Genomic DNA, 12,304 nt, shown 5'->3' on the forward strand with positions numbered 1-12,304 from the left:
GCAGCTCAAGCAGCCCACGGCCCCCGTCTCGCAGCTGCTTGGAATGGCAGAGCCTGAGGAATAAACTGCATTTCAATTCAATTCCCCGCCGTCCCGGTGCAGCAATTGACTACGCTGAGTTACAGTGTTGCCTAAAATTAAAAATATTTATGTTGGCCCAAGTAAAGTTGAATGAAAACTGTATCTGTTGCTGTTTTTATTTATGGAAATACAGAAGCAGAACAATTGGTCCAGTAACAGCGCACTTAACTCAGTTACCTGTCCGGCCACCTCTTGGAGCACTATAATGTCACAAGCAAGCCAGCTTAAGCCAGTTGTCAGCGCTGTTCCTGTTCCTCAGGGCAGCGTTACCGCCCAGGAGCGGGCACAAGAGCACCCACAGCAGCCTGCGCCTTGCGTTTCCTGCCTGCTGACGTTTTATTTTCATGGAGCTATTAAAAACAAAGCCTAGAAAAACCAGACTGTTTACTGTTTAATAGCAGGCAACAGATTTTGTAATCAAGCCAATTAGGGGGCATGAAACCTGTTTGCTCAGGTCAGAAGGACATTCCAAGGACACCTAACCCTCTCTCTGAGAGCCGTGTGTCTTACATAAAACTCCTCCAAATCCCCCAGAATCGGACCAAACCCTCTGGCAGAACTTCGGGCTCGCGTCTGCTTCCACCTCGCACACATGCACGTGGCACCGCTGCTTCAAGCAATGGTGAATGACAGGTCCAGGTGAGTTCCAGCACGTACCTTCTTTTCCACCACTCTCGCACTGCAGCAGCAGCTCGGCTGAGCTCGCAGCCGGGGGAGGGAAGCACAGGGCAATGAAGCGGTCAGGGTGCACGTTCACAGACACAGAGGCGTACTTCTGCGAACCTTGTATCTACAAAACCGAGGCAGCCTGATACTTCCATAGCCTTTGCAGCCGAGGGGGCTGCACGTGCCATTCAGAGCTCACGGAAGGGGGAAAAATGTTTAAGAAAAAATTAGTGGTCAGTTAGAACTGGAATTGGGTTCGTGCTTTGCAAGTGTCACTGTCAATACTGACACGAATAAGGCCATCATCGCAAAACGTGATTGCCACGGAAAAATTCCCCATTAGGCAATGCCGGCGAGGTTGGCGGTATTACCTAAGTTACTGGAACAGAGACTAGAATAAGCTCTTCATGGCAAGAGTCATCTTTCGTTGTACGTGGCACCATCAGCAACAAGGTCTTGCCTGGAACCTGGCACTCCTATTACCACAAGCGGCACCGAACATCACCGACAGGACATTCGTGTCACTCCGGAAACGTCTACAGTTGCCCTGGGGATTAATTTAGTTCTAAATTAATTCTGAACTTGCTAGAAGCTTCTGCTGATTAGGTATAAGCAATCCATACAACATTCAGAATATATATATATAACAGACGTGCCCCAATATGTTGTTTCCATCACTGAGGTAATGCTGCACAGCTCAGGGACGAACACTGCTGCAACCTAAAAGCTATTGCTTGCAGTCCTTCGCTTCCAAAACAGCTCCACACGGTAAACTCGGTGCATTTTTAAAGACAGTCTATTTATGCTGTTCTATCATTTTCTTTGTAAGTAAATAAATCTGTCAAGAGAGGTAGCGAAGCACTACAGCGCCGCCTCTCCCCCAGCCTCAGGGATGTTTGCCCATTTATCCCTGTTACGTGCTCAGCCATGCCCCTGCTTTACTCCCCCTGCAGATGCTGCTGCACTTGTGTTACAGCACGGAGACAAATATTTGCACTTCCACATATGTAACAGCACCAGGGTGTTGGTGCTTTGGTGTTTTTTTTTTCTTCAGGTATCTTGCTCTTTCTTTATTGGTTGGAAAAACGTATTTGGATTGCTACAGTAAAACTCAGATGCTGTCTTGGATCCTAAAATTACACTGGAAATACAAACCGATTACAAATGACAAAATTAAGAAAACATTTAAAATTAAAAATGCCAATTTGCCATCATGCTGAATTGCAGAATGTTGACCACCGAAGCCAGCAGATTTACTGCCCAACTGGGAAAAAATTCACATGTGAATCACTTAAGCAAAACATTTGCTCTACTTTTCATTATCCAGGAAAGCCTTTCAGGCACTGAGGATAGCAATAAATACCGCTGCTACTTCGGAAGACTATTCTTGCTTGTATTTTCAGTGCATTTGAAGACCCAATTTTCTAAAGAACTCCTGTGCCTGTGTTCTTAAATGCTTAAGAGGCACTGTAGTGTATTACTGAAGTGTTTTCCAGAAGCAGACTGCAGTGCTTTTCAGCCAGCTAAGCTAAAATGCTTTAATCTCTAAAAGGACTGATGTGAAAGTGATCCTTTTAAAAAATTATTTGGAAAAATGAAAGCATTTGGTGAATCTCAATTTGAACTGAGAAAAATCCTGTGAGCACTGCACACCAGCATTACTTTGGGCAGTCAATCAATAAATATTAGCCTTAGTAGGGCCCCTATAGAAAGAAGCTGCATCTTTTCTTTTCTAAGATAAGATTAAGTTTAAATTGTCTCAAACCTTTTTTTTTTTTGTATCCTACCAACACAAAACTAATTGCATTCAATTGTGGATCGAAATTTTGTCTTTACTCAGGATGTTTTTAAAGCTCAACTGCTTTTAATAACAGAAACACTTTTTGTGTAAATACAGCCATTTACCATCAGACCCTAGCAACACAGCGGACAGCTTTCTGAAAACCTCAAAACTCAGCCTAGCACAAAACAAAAACACCCCACGCATGATTTGGAATTTACTCCACGAAAGCATCCCATCTCCAACCTCTTTCCCGTGAAAAGAACATACGCCACCGAAGGGGCGGAAAGCTGGCCCAGATACAACCCACGCCTGCTCAGACACTGCCACTGCCGAAGCTTCCAGGAGGCGCAGGAGGTCTCTCGCAGACGCGGGGCCCAGGAGATGGCACGTGTTCCCGAAGCAAACGCTGATCTGACGTATATGCTGGGGAAATCTGCGCCTCAGGCTCTGCCGAGCCCAGTCATTAATTTAGTTTTATGTTTTCCAAGGGCTCATCCTCTATTCGCTGCTGTTTCTTGACAAGTCCTGCATCGTCCCCTAGCTGCTAAAGGCATTCCCAGCATCCTACCTCCCTCCTGGCTATTTCCAGTTGGCCTTTTATCCCCCGCCTGCGTTAATGCTCCCTGCTCTCGACAGGCTGTCCTTCCGCCAGCAGTAATCCTGTCTCGGGCACCTTCAACCACAGCCTTGACCTAAAACTAGATCTGTCATACTAACCATCTTCAGGTCAATAGAAATAACCAGTTTTCTTTTAGACTTTCACAAAAATCTATACAAAACTCAGTCAAAAAAAAAAGAAAAGATAGCTTTCACACTCTGTAATGTGCAGAACGCTATGCTAAACTGCTGCCGTAGCCATTCAAATACCAAGGATATTGATACTGAGCACAGATATTTTCCTTATGACACTGCATAAATAAGCATGAAAAAAGAATCAAAAGCTACTGGCTTGTAATTAAATGCATATTTTTGTACGGTCTGTCATTTCAGAATATGCCTTGAGGGACTCCTGACTTTACTTGCCAGTCTAGAGTAGAGAGAGCAACAGTGAAAAGCCATATGTGTACTGTAGAAAGGAAATACACTCAAATTCTCTCCACGACAAACTAGAGGCATTTACTTGTTGAAAAAAACCTCAGTTTGGTCAAGCAGACAGATGGTAGCACCCTTACATCAGATCTTTCACCAAGGTAAATTATTTAAGCAATAATTATAATGGATCATATAAAGCCTCAAGAACTACAAGCCAAACATGCTGGTTGCAACAGACTTAAAAGCTCAACACACATAAATTAAAAAAAATCGATACTGATTCAGACGTAACACAACAATGCAGCAGTTACAGTTAAGCAGGTATTTAGTTTCTGGCTGCAGCTTTTTTACTTCTGAACAACTTCATTTTTAACAGCACACACTTCATAAGCAGCCTTAGTATTTTGTTTTCTCATGAAAAATACGCTATTTGGCAGAAAGCGTTCCATCTCCTCTGCGCAGTACATAGTATATCAAAAAAAATAGCATATTCGTTATACTAACGCTCACCTGCTGCGATGTCATCATCGACCAGATCATGCTCCTCTTCCTGAACTTTCGCCTCCGTCCCCAGTGAATCTGGGCTTGCGCTACCAGTCTGAACGGCTTCCGTGGTCACTCCAGCTGGAAGAAACAACGGGACACTCGCACAAGTCAGTCATTTGGGTAGATACCATCCTCAGAGGTCAGGAACGACAAAAAAGGTAATTATCTTTTGATATTCTGAACCATGCAGTGCAACTCTATCGAACGCAGACGAAGCAAAGAGCAACCCTTTCCGGGCTCCCCTGCATACTGTATGCGGGCTTTTCACAAACCCACCCTTTAAAAATCATTTACAAAGGAGGTATTTCCAGGGTCGATTTAATGATGGCAGAAAAAGAAGAAAAAGTATTAGATCCACGCGTTACACGCTAACAACTTGTTTTGCCACAAAATACAGAGCTGCAGCGGAACTTCTCTCCTGTCCCCCCTCAACCCTTCACCTCTCTCTCTCCAAAAGCCGCGCCATTTTCCCAGGCTACCTTCAGAGCCCAGGCGTTCAGGTGACTCGCTCCACGTCACCCGGGTTGGGATGCATCCGCTCCTTGCGATTCGAAGTGACGAAACGCACACCAAATCGTGTCGCGTAGCACCGCGTGATTGGAGCCGCACCTCACCGGTTTGTACTCTGCCCAGTAACAGCCTTTAGTTATTCCCTACGCGAGCCTCACATCCAGGCATTACCAACAGGAGTGTTTTGCTAAGCCTCACAGTCTTCCCAAAGAGCTTTAGGAGTTAAAAAGCAGACTGAAGGGATGCCCTGATACGATTTCTTTCCTCCCAATACATCCTCTACATCAGCTTATACTATCAATAATCTTATTAAGTGACGAGATCGCTGCTTCACCGCCTGTGGCACTAGGCTTGCAACCCACAGGAGCATTAGGTGCCCATTAATTAAGGGACCACGGCCCTTTGGCAGCACCAACCAAAGTTCAGCGAGAAACCCAGTGCCCGTACACGGCCCTGCCTGGCGGAGGGCAGACGGCTCTCGCTGGCCAACGCGAGCCCCAGCGGCGCTCGGCAGCGGGCGGGGAGAAGCGCCCTCCGTACCTGCTGTGGCTCCTCTGCCGCTTTTGGATCGTCCGTACGAAATCGCTGACGTGCGGTACATCACCGCTCAGTGGGTTTCATGTAGTGACTTCCTAGTCTTCTGCAAACACGCGAATGTGACTGGCGAGTGACAAGATGACGCTATCGTAATAAATCACGACGGGGGAATCTCCGCTGGCTGCGTACGAGGTTGGTGAATCACACCTGAGAAGCCATTTAACTCTGGGTAGTCTTTAAACCACCTCAGAAACATTAACCTTCTCAGGAGTATTCCACATTTTACTTCTTCAGGACTGTTTTTAAATACTAAGTACTCACAGCAAAGTAATTACGTATTCCCTGTGATAACAGCGCAATTGTCTGACAGCAGTTTCTAACCTTATTCTGGCATACCCTCTCTATAAACAAACTAGCGCCTTTTAGTAACTTTCTGGACGTCCTTCTCATTGTGTCAACACACATAAAAGCCAGCGATAACAAAGATACAACCCGACTGGCACACGCTGCCGAATCAATAGCGTATCACCTCATTAAGCACGCGGGCATGACTGCAGAGATCACACGCAGTTACCAACTGCACACGAACCTTTTTCAGGACACTTGAAAATAAGGAGTTCGCTGTTACGGTGCTGCATCACCCCATGGGCCCCTCACCAGCTTCCACAGGGACACCGGGATTCCAGCACCGCGTCACTGAAGTACCTTCTGGTCCTTACCCTCAAGCACCAGCTACTGTCTGACACTACTGTTTCTCTGTGTACTCCCACTAGAGTCAGCCAGCACGCTGAGTGGGAGAGAGGAGGTTAGTTTTTAAGCGCTGCTTTTCCTTTTGCGTTGCAGTTAGTACAAACAGCGGCTAAGCTGTGCAGCACAGCAAGCATCCAGCTGCTCCGCTCCCAGAGGCTGCGATTCCCGGATGCCTTTCCGCACCCAGAGGAGGGTGAAGAGCTTGCACGCCGTTTGAAAACTGCAGTATGAAGGCTCTGACCGAGGAGCTTTCATCTCCGAGGGAGTATTTTTCTGTGTTTGAACACCCAAGCCGGTGGAAGCCAAGGGTCAAGCAGTCCCTAAACGGCAGGTTTAGGCTGGGCCAAAATTGAAAGCCTTTGTTTTACTTATTTATCGCCTCACCTTTTTCTCTGCTTTCTAGCCTTGAGTTGCTGAAAAGAGGCTGGTTTTTCCATATTAGATACACTACACCTTTCTAAAGAGCTCAGCGAGACTAATTATAACGCAAAAGAAGGAAATAAGTGCCTTTGCATGAGTCGATTCTAAGTATAGGGTATAAAAAAAAATCAGAAAAGTTTATTACAATTTTATACAATTAAAACAAGTAAAAATCTATTTAATCAGAATGATTAAACATTGCCCCAAAAAACACTGAATGGATAAAGCCAAAGGGGAGAAAAATAGCCATCAGGCAAATATGCCAGGCAACAAACAATCCTTTCCTCTCAATGCAAATCCAGTAAGAAGGAACATGTATTCCTGGACACACGTGTTTTTTACATAATTCACACAAAAATATCTTAGAGACACATTTGAGAAGTGAAAAGATGATAAACTCCTGAATGTATTAGAAATAAGCCAGTCAACGTACCAGAAAATATTGGAAAATTAAGATACACTTAACTAGAAACGTACACCATTATTACAATTTACTATTTACTGCAGCATCCTAAACTCATTATTCATTTAATGCATTACAACGTTGCAGCACAAAGTTATTTGCCTTACTTTGTGCTCTTTTACATCAAACCTTGCATGAGCAAGATGATCCGCCACGTATATAAATAGCAAAGTCTTTGGGGTCCAATCAAACTATCCTTACTCAATGAAAGCTCCCACTTAAATCGATGGAAGTTTAAGTAAGTTTTACTCAATTGATCTGGCTTTAAATAAAACTTTCTAACAGAAATATAAGCCTAGCAGAAATACATTCATAAAAACTGACAACGGCAAGTTCGTTACTATAGACTTTTCATATTTATTTTTCTTTCCAGTGATAACACGGATTATTATTTGTAGCAGTTTAAAGAGAGACACAATTTAAGGATATCTGTTTAAGTTCCTTTCATTCTGTGCTGCCAGCGTAAGATTTTTAACTTAAAAAGAATCAGTAATTTGACACAAACGTTTACCTGAATGAGCTGGGTTTTAGCAATATGGGGAGCAAGAGAAGTGCCTATAGTTCATTTCTGGGCAGGACGCATTGAGAACAGATGACTTCTGCAGCGCGTGGCCGGCACTGCCCGCGCCCCGGCAGCCGCCTGCCTCGCATTAATTCGCTTCACGCCGCCCCGATCGATCGCGAGCAGCTCCCAGCCGCCCCGCGCGCTGCCTGCCGGGCCCAGCCGCATCCCACGCGCGCACAGAGGCCGCGGCAAGGCAACCTTTTGCTTTCCGTTAAAGCCAGGGTAGCCATTTTTCTATCTGCAGTAACATCACATAATTAACAATATATTTGTCCCTTCGGGGCTCGGCGGACAGAGCCGCCGCCAAGAGCTTGCACCGCGGTGTCCCACGGCAGAGCCCCGCAACCGTGCCTTCAGCATTTTAGAAAACGCTACACCGGCCAAGGTAAAATGAATAAACAAAATAGAAACAATATTGGGCAAAGGAATCCCTTTGAAGAAATAATCCCGTTTGACACTGAAGACAGCCTTTGCTCTCAAAAATAAGCAGGTGGAAAAACGCAGCAGCATTTTTCCCTGAGTTTCAGCTGAAAACACCTCCTCCGCCCCACGGACTGCGCAGCGTTTCAGAAACAATCGTACGCTGCGAACACGAGGAGCAGGCAAGGCCACGGCAAATATTTACAGCCGCGGTAGATACGAGATGAAGCTTTGAAAGCTTAACTGCCTTCCTCCCTGTGGGAGCCTGAAAAATACCAACACCTGCAACATCTCTCATAGGTTTAATTCATAGCATCACTTATACATCCATTCCCGTTTGATGTGGGGTCAACAAGCAGACGTGCCAATTTTGGATTTGAAGGCCCAAATAAAAGAAAGATTTATTGTTCCCCCTGCGAGGCGCTGTGAAACGAAGCCTGGTGTGCCCGTGCATCTGCGCGGCCAAGGGCGCGATGCAGAAGCCGTGCGGGCAGCTCTGAGCGAGCAGCTCGGCGCGGCGACAGCGTAACCGGGCCCCTTCGAGTGGCCCCCCCGGCGCGGGCTGGCGGGGCGCTGGCAGACCCACAGGAGAGAAAGTAAGGTCTGCTTGGCTTTCTCCCTGCTCCCCCACCTCACCATCTCCAGGGGAGAATAATCTCTCTTGCATCAGTTAGATGATTATTAAAAGATTATTAAAAGATAACCCCTGGGCGAGTGTGCCTGCCTTTCAAGTCTCCTGAACGCATTTTATCAAAACTCTGGGAGACGTGCCAGTCGCTTGATCTGTACGAGTAAGGTCACGTCCCAGACTTGCTACTGGATCTGAGCACTGAACATACTAACGGGGAAAGATTTCACCTCTGCCTGCTACTCCCGCACACTTCACTCACTCAAGGGCCAAGTAAATGCATACGACAAAGTACCATGTATCAGTAACAAGCTTCTATTAGCGATAACCGCTTGTTTTAATTAAAACACACGTTAATGTGCAAAAGCAGCACAGTTTCCACATCGTGCATGTAAGAACTATTGCAGAGTAATAACAAGCTGGACACAAAAATATGCTGATGATAATTTATGCCCCTATATCAAGAGGCAAAATTAGGAAAGGTGGAAAACTGAAGGAATCAAAGCACTGTTTCATACTGAAATATCTTTCACATTTCTTCTCCTTATCTTTCTAGCATAAAACTACTTTTCTGAAGTCCATTGCATCCGTTTTGGCCATCCTAAATAATTCTTATCCCCTTCAATTCCTCCCCAGATCTTCAAAGAACACAATTTTTTAATCATGTCTTACAATGTAACCCATATATGCGCTTTACTCTTTACCCACAACAGCAACATTTGTAGTTCCTTTTGTTTCTCCTTTCTGATACCGTAACAGTTGCTCTTCAGAGTGCCAGCATCTTTGTGTACGTTCATACAGTCCCACTATTAAACGCCTTCTCAGCCCTGTCATTCAGGAGAACCACAAACTCTCTAACCTTAATTCATATAGTTTCTAAGACTGTTAATATAAAAAAATTAATTCTAATTTGCTAGTCATGACCTGTTTGAAAGGTTTTCAATATCGGTGTTTTCCCAATATTGAACGTTTATATTCAAGTCATTCATTCAGCCACGCTCAGCCCGTTTCTCCATTTTATATTTTCTTCCTGTGTTTTACAGCTTCCTTGCTCTGATAGATAAGCACGTCCTAATTCGGTGCCAAAACAGGAACTACGCTTCTACTTGCTTAGCGACTAACAAAGGCCAAAACACCGCTGGACGCACGCTTGAATGGAAGGCGTACAAAATACTCCAGTTTCTTCTGAAACCAGTCAGTCCCCGACTGTTGCGATAAAAATGCATGCCGTACCCCTGACCTGAGCACAAACACCAGCACAAGCGGCAGAACGAAATACCACGCTTCCCAATGGCGCACGCAACACACCACTGCGCACTCCTCTCAAACTTCCAAATGTAATTGTTTAAGTAACGAGGAGTACCAGAAATAGCAAGTTATTGAAACAAATGTTACTTCACATACTTGAAAGCAACCAGTAAAAAGTTGTTCCTCCTTTAGAAGCAGTCACCTTGGCTAAAGCAGGCACTACCGAGAGGTTTACGTACACTTCAACACAATTAAGCCCATAACCTTGCACCCAACAAGGTGACTCAGTATCACTCCAGAGAAAAGAAATCAGTAATCCCGACCGGTTGCTCCAGCAGCTACTCCTGAGAGTAAAGGGCAACTATAGCTGTACTCTACAAACTGAGCACAAGTGACATCAGAAGATCAATTAAAAAAAGCACCCTAACATACAAAATGGCACAAATATCCGTCAGCGTGAATCCAGGCTCTCTGGCACGTGCATACAACGTACCCGCACCTACGATTCACTGCTTGGCTGCACACCTACCTGCGCAACAACATCCCCCTAAGAAGGCAAACGCTACGTGGCTAAAGGCTGTAATTAACAACAGCTTAGTCTTACCAACAAATTCTCAACATCCCTTTAAAGTACCGTGCTCCATGTCATGTATGCATTCAATTTATTTTTAATAAGATTATTACACATCTCTCAAAAAATCAATTGGTGTTTAACAGAGATTTTTCTCTGAATAGGAACTGCACTCTTCAGTGGAAAAAGAATCTCATTCTAAGAGAGATGAACACCTACGACTTAAAAGCAACATTCTCATTCAAAAAATACGTATTTTTACTGGTTTATTACATAAGGCAGATGCGTTTGGACACTATTCTGTACAGGCAAGTTTCTGGATGGATAATTTAATGGAGTATCTCATGATGCTGACAGATCACATATGCTCTTGGAAGTCTGTACTACCTCTGCTTTAATAACAACGAATAAAATGAAGACAGATACTTCAGAGAAAAAAAGCAAGAGATTATACAGTGATCAGTAGCTATTTACCTCATTTGGAGGCTAATCCTTGCCCGCTATCTCCCTGCGGCGCCTGGCACCCAATGGCTCTGAACACCCGACTGGGCAGGCGCCGCATCAAGCGTGCGACAGACGCTGACGACACACACCGGACGACCCGGCATTAGCTCCTTTCGGAATCCTTTTACACTCTTGGGATGCCAGAGGATCCCTTTATAACCATTTCTATAATCTAACTACACCTTCTTTGGAAAGGAAGGTCAGTGTTTTACCAGCAGTACCTTGTCGTTCTATGAGGTTTCTTCCCGCAGACCTCTGAACCAGGCCTAGCCCTCAGCAGCAGGGACGGCCTTTGCACCAGACGCTCCAATCCCACCGAGACGTGCTGAAGTGCGCGATTTACCTAATCAACTTGAGTGACCGTAACGGATTTCATGATCTTGACATTACTTTGAAAATTTCAAGAAACTTTTCTACATAACCCTAGATTTTTCCCCTAGATTGGTCGTACTGTTCATAATTTTGTGTACAAAATGCCTTTTTTCCTTCTATCTACCAACAGAGTGAGTTATTTTCAGGTTTGACACAGCATACTTACGTGATATAACGCTGTCAATGTACTGTGGTAAATAAGGAGCCCACGCGTCAATGGTTTCTTTCCGACCCGCCTGCTCGATTCGTCTGAGTTCCGCTAGCAACAAGGCCTGGGCAGCTTCTCTTACCTGTAAAGCCAACAGGAACGTCATACAAACTCAAATAGCAAACATTTATCAGTATGGTTTCAGTATAATTTAGCAAGAACAAAAGAAAAAACTTCTACAGAAAATGAAACCAAGTTTTTAGAAGACCTTCATTTTCCCCCACCCCTCCCGACCTGAAACACTGAAGCAAAATAACCACGATAGGACGTGCCCCAGCTATGACAGTTCTCAGCAGGACACAGCGAAGACATACAGCCCCATGAGAAAACCAGGGGATGAACGTCACAGCGCGGTCCCCGGCACGGGCGCAGCGCACAATCGCGGAGCTGCCCACCCCCTCCCGGCCTCCGCGGACGCGCCTCAGCGCGGGCAGCAGGTCCGACCGAGGCTGTCTTCCCTCCGCAAAGCGAACGGCGAGGCAGGATTCCCACTCAGGGAAATAAGGCTGAACCTTATGTTTGTGCTGCTGCATTGAACAGCCACCAAAACTCTAGTTTTCTAGAAGCAACTTGCGACCACCCTTCTCTACACCATTTCCAAAGCTGGGTCCAAAACTCCAAACGTGCAATGAATGAAGCTTTCTAAGTGCCGTGGGTGTCGCAATATTAAAGCGGAACAACCCAAAATCTCTTAAAAGTATTTTTTCCATTATATTTACTCGTTTACTACATTTTACGGAACACCGAACAATGAAAGCAGAGGAAAATACACATAAAAAGGTTTCCCAAAGCTTAAAAAATAAAATAAAATCTGGTTTTCACACCAACAAATACAACACACTATCCTATACTATTTGTCCCCCGTCAAGATCAAGTGTTGCATCTGAAGAGTTCATAAACACACATCCATAAATCCACACATTACTTCCGGTCTAAAAGATTTAACGCACAAGGAAGTTAAGTGATTTGAGCGAGGTAAAATAAAAAAACTGTGGCCAAA

At 44.9% G+C, this 12,304-nt stretch overlaps 1 protein-coding gene across 4 annotated transcripts in view; it reads right to left on the reverse strand.

Moving 5' to 3' along the window:
* Positions 1-12,304, reverse strand: part of WDR7 (WD repeat domain 7) — a 143,100-nt gene that overhangs the window by 85,988 nt on the left and 44,808 nt on the right. For 3 of the 4 annotated variants that reach the window (XR_012657798.1, XM_075077464.1, XM_075077463.1), the window contains 2 exons: positions 11,263-11,386; positions 4,073-4,186 (listed from right to left, as the gene is read on the reverse strand). Coding sequence is in view for 3 of the 4 variants with exons in the window: in XM_075077464.1 (XP_074933565.1) it covers positions 4,073-4,186; positions 11,263-11,386 (238 nt within the window). In the remaining variant the exon portion in view is untranslated. The remainder of the gene's footprint in view (positions 1-4,072; positions 4,187-11,262; positions 11,387-12,304) is intronic. The other variant, XM_075077465.1, reaches the window with a different exon arrangement.

The sequence above is a fragment of the Phalacrocorax aristotelis genome, chromosome W (assembly GCF_949628215.1).
Source record: "Phalacrocorax aristotelis chromosome W, bGulAri2.1, whole genome shotgun sequence".
In the NCBI taxonomy this organism is placed as follows: Eukaryota; Metazoa; Chordata; class Aves; order Suliformes; family Phalacrocoracidae; genus Phalacrocorax; species Phalacrocorax aristotelis.